The sequence below is a fragment of the Papaver somniferum genome, chromosome 5, assembly GCF_003573695.1.
Source record: "Papaver somniferum cultivar HN1 chromosome 5, ASM357369v1, whole genome shotgun sequence".
Classification (NCBI taxonomy): Eukaryota; Viridiplantae; Streptophyta; class Magnoliopsida; order Ranunculales; family Papaveraceae; genus Papaver; species Papaver somniferum.
The window spans coordinates 149,375,999-149,380,259 of record NC_039362.1 but is presented as its reverse complement, the minus strand read 5'-3'; the positions used below and the strand labels follow the sequence as shown (position 1 = coordinate 149,380,259).

Here is a 4,261-nt window from a genome sequence, read left to right as displayed (position 1 = left end):
TCTTAGTTGTGGGTGAGATCAGCTAAGGGAATCAAATGCGCAGTATCCTGCTGGGATCAGAGGCGTAAGGAGCACAACTGTACCTTGGATCAGTGGGAGACTGATTGGGGTTCAACTACAGTTCAGTCCGATGTTAGCTTGGAGTAGGCTAGTGTCTGTAGCGGCTTAACACAGTGTGTGTTCAATTTGGACTAGGTCCCGGGGTTTTTCTACATTTGCGGTTTCCTCGTTAATAAAATTTCTGGTGTCTGTGTTATTTCAATTTCCGCATCATATTGTTTTATCTTTATAATTGAAATAATACAGGTTGTGCGTTAGATCAGCAATTAGAGTAATCCAACCTTTGGTTGTTGATTGTCATTGATTGATTCTTGGATATTGGTCTTTGGTACCATCCAAGTTATTCCTTGTGTTTGATTAAGGACTCGATGATTTAATGTTTGCCACAAACTTAGTTCTCTCGTGTTCGTGCTCTCCGATCCTTCCACGTGGCGACATCTTTTCTACCCAGACAATGTAACTGGTTTGGAAATTGAGACTAGCCGATTAAAAGTTGTCCCATACAGGATATGCCTCCAATGTGTACCCAACCACTAGCCCCAAACGAAATATGAATGCAGTGGCGAGGCCATGTTGGGAGAATCCTCAGATATTTTAGTCTCTGGCCTTCAGATGTATTATAAATTTTTCCCCGTAAAATTTTATTAGAATTACTAATATGAGCCTCGATTCCAAAACTAATTGCACATATCTCATAAAATGTCTTAAAATCGTAAGTAATAGAGTGTTTAGTATTGGAATCTGTGTATAAGAAGTAAATTTTGTGGTGACAAATAAAAATTACCATGAATTTAGTAACAAAAACGTCAAAAAGAAAAATAATAAAAAAAAAAAATCGGACGGCCTTTAGCCGCATTATTGTATAATGATACAAATTCTTATCATATATATTTGTATAATGAAAATTGCACAATAAACTTAAACACATGATTAAAATAAACTAAATAAAAGTTAAAATACATTTGTAATTTTTGAGTAACGTTTTTTCCATCAGATCAACCATATTCAGTAAGTAGCTCTGCCTAATCTACACTATCTCCACTAGCTAATCCCGGTCCACTTAGCCTAGGACAGCTTCTCTTTGAATCAAGACCACTTGACTTCTACCTTCATTTTTCTCCATATTTCTCGTGTGTTTTTTTTCCGGTCAGTTTCTGCCCGAGGAAAAACTCATTTCTTTCGGGAAAGACTATGTCAAAGTTTTCAAATCCGGGGTCGCGCCTTCCGAAGAAGGATTCTGATGGTGATTTCTCTTCTCCGTGTATATTCCAGTCGGAAAGCGAAGTTTCAGTCTTACTAGTAGATCAGTGCCGTGTTGGGTCATCAAAATCTTTTGGAAATTTCCCGATCGCGACTTGAATGGTTAGTTGGGTCTTCTTAAGTCAAAGTATATGTATCCCTCTTTGAAAGTGATATGAAGTTTCCAAGTTGCTCTCGTGATGAAAATGACTACTTTAGTTTCCATATGCAAATTCCTCTCCAGAAAAGTCCTTCCAAGCAATTTTACTGACTCTGTTAGAAATTAGGAATGCAACGTTATATTTATTTAACGCGTCAATGATGTTATTAAGATAAGCTTGTTTAATGACCTTGGATAGATATCCGAGTTGGTTAGGTAATGAAATAATAGACTTATAGAAAGCGAGTCTACCTTTAAGGCTTTCCTTAAACATGCATAATGCATTCCATACGTACAATAAACAAGAAAATAATTCAGTCCATGGTCCATGCGACCCCGTGGTCTCCATTTGTCAGACTTATTGGTGAATTCATGGCATCACACCCATTCTTCTCTGTACTATATAAAGGGTGCAATATCACCTAGTTTGACACACATCTGTTAAGCTTATCATTACAATTTCTGAACTAGTTGAGTTCTTATATTAAATTCCGTATCTTCAACCATGGTTCATGAAGAGATGAAGAAGAATCTGGTTGATCAAGTATCTTGTTGGCTCAAGATCTTTGATGATGGCTCAACTGATCGTACCTGGATGGGGCCTCCCGAGTTTGAATTCGTGGCAAAGCCTGTTCCGGCTCATGAAGAATTCATTGACGGTGTTGCTACCCGCGATGTGGCCGTAGACGAAGTTTCTGGTCTATCGGTTAGAATCTACATCCCGGAGGGTATATCCATGGACGGGCCAAAACTACCTGTTTTACTTCACTTTCACGGTGGTGGCTTTTGTATAAGCCAAGCTGATTGGTACATGTACTACCAGGTATACACACAACTTGTCCGATCGGCTCAAGCCATATGTGTATCGGTAAGGTTGAGATTAGCACCCGAACATCGACTTCCAGCTGCATGCGATGATGGGTACTCTGCGCTTTGCTGGCTTCGTTCTGTAGCTCAAGCCAAGTCTAGTGAGCCATGGCTTGACGCTCATGCGGATTTTAACCGAGTCTTTCTCATTGGAGATAGTTCTGGTGGAAATCTAGTGCACGAGGTAGCTGCAAGGGCGGGTTCTGAAAGGTTGGACCCGGTAAGATTAGCTGGTGGTGTGCTTCTACACCCGGGGTTTGCCAAAGCTGAACGGACTAAGTCTGAATTGAAGAAAGAAAACGAATCTCCATTTTTATCACTCGAGATGGTTGATAAGTTCCTTGCTCTGGCACTGCCAATTGGTAGCAGTAAGGACCATCCCATAACTTATCCTATGGGACCTAACGCTCCACCATTGGATGAGTTGAAGCTTCCTCCATTTCTTGTTGCTTTAGCTGAACTAGACCTGATTCTAGATCCAGAGTTGGAATACATTGAGGCGTTAAAGAAAGCAGGTAAAGATGTGGAAATTTTTAATAGTTATGGTGTAGGTCATTGTTTTCACCTCAACAAAGTTCCTATGGAGATGGATCCGCAAAATGTTGCGCAGAGAGAACTGTTGATTGCAGCAGTTACCGATTTTATCAAGCGACATTAAGAAGTGTTGCGCGCTGTCTGTACTAGCTTCCCCACCATTTATAACTTGTTTTCATCTCCTTAAGCGTGTTGACTATGCTTTGCTGTTGAATGAAGTTTATTTTCTCTCTATGGATTGTGTATTAAGTTGACAGATCTCTTTTATTATAGCCTGATTGCACATCAGAAATCGAAAAGTTAAGTATTCTGTCAAATTTCAAAACGATTTTTAGAAATCGAAATATTAACTTTTTGTAAAGTAAAATAGTTTTGCTTCCGACTTTGACTTCTGGAGGAGCAGAAATCACAAACTAAACGCGCTATTAGTGTTGGAATATTTTCAACGCCGCTAACCAAAGGGGGGTCCTGGGGGGCATCGCCCCCCAGGCTGTGGTTTGCCTAATTCTTTGTGGGGTGAAGCTATGTTGTCTGCATGTTATATTTTGAATAGAATTCCTTTGAAAAAGAAGAGTGTTTCTCCTTATGAGTTGTGGTTTAAGAGGAAACCAAACTTGAGAAGACTTAAAGTCTGGGGTTGTTTAGCATATGTTCGAAAGCCTGATCCCAAAAGACCAAAGTTGGGAAACAGGGCTTATAAATGTGCTTTTGTGGGATACTCTCTTAATAGTATCACCTACAGATTTATAAACCTTGACACTTTTGAGATTATAGAATCTGTAGATGTGGAATTCTTTGAGAACTTAAATAGGAACAGTTCTCAAATGCAACCCATGGAGAATCCATTGTTACCTGATCTAGAACCTATGGAGATTGATAACAATGATGAAAATCCCTCTCCTACTTATGACAATGATATTTCAGTGCCTACTGAAGATATCGAACCTAGAAGGAGTAAGAGAGGAAGGATTGTGAAAAAGCCTGATCCAAACTTTATTTATTACCTTGTAGAGGCAAATAAGAATAGAATTCTTAGTGTTAACCAGTATGTTATGCATACTGATGATGACCCTAAAACTTATGCTGAAGCCATGAGTTCTAGAGATGCAAATTTCTGGAAAGAAGCCATCAATGATGAAAAGCATTCGCTTTTGACTAACGGGACTTGGGTATTAGTAAATTTACCTCCTGGTGCTAAAGCAATAGGAAGTAAATGGATATTCAAGAGAAAGTTGAGAGCTGATGGTGAAGTTGATAAGTTTAAGGCAAGGCTAGTTGCCAAGGGTTATAAACAAAGACATGGTATTGATTACTTTGATACATATGCTCCTGTTGCCGCATCTCATCCATTCGTTGCTTGATTGCACTTGCTTCTATTCATAAGTTGGTTGTGCATCAAAT

The 4,261-nt window shown here is 39.2% G+C and overlaps 1 protein-coding gene across 1 annotated transcript; it reads left to right on the top strand.

The window, feature by feature from the left end:
- Positions 1-1,773: 1,773 nt before the first annotated feature.
- LOC113283166 (probable carboxylesterase 15) lies at positions 1,774-3,130 on the top strand. Its single transcript, XM_026532338.1, has one exon. It carries the CDS (start codon positions 1,965-1,967, stop codon positions 2,982-2,984), a length of 1,020 nt encoding a protein of 339 aa, XP_026388123.1. The 5' UTR covers positions 1,774-1,964; the 3' UTR covers positions 2,985-3,130.
- The last annotated feature ends 1,131 nt before the right edge of the window (positions 3,131-4,261 follow it).

Bases quoted from the DNA above. Each gene is read 5' to 3' on its own strand.
- LOC113283166 (XM_026532338.1), top strand. From the start codon at position 1,965: ATGGTTCATGAAGAGATGAAGAAGAATCTGGTTGATCAAGTATCTTGT.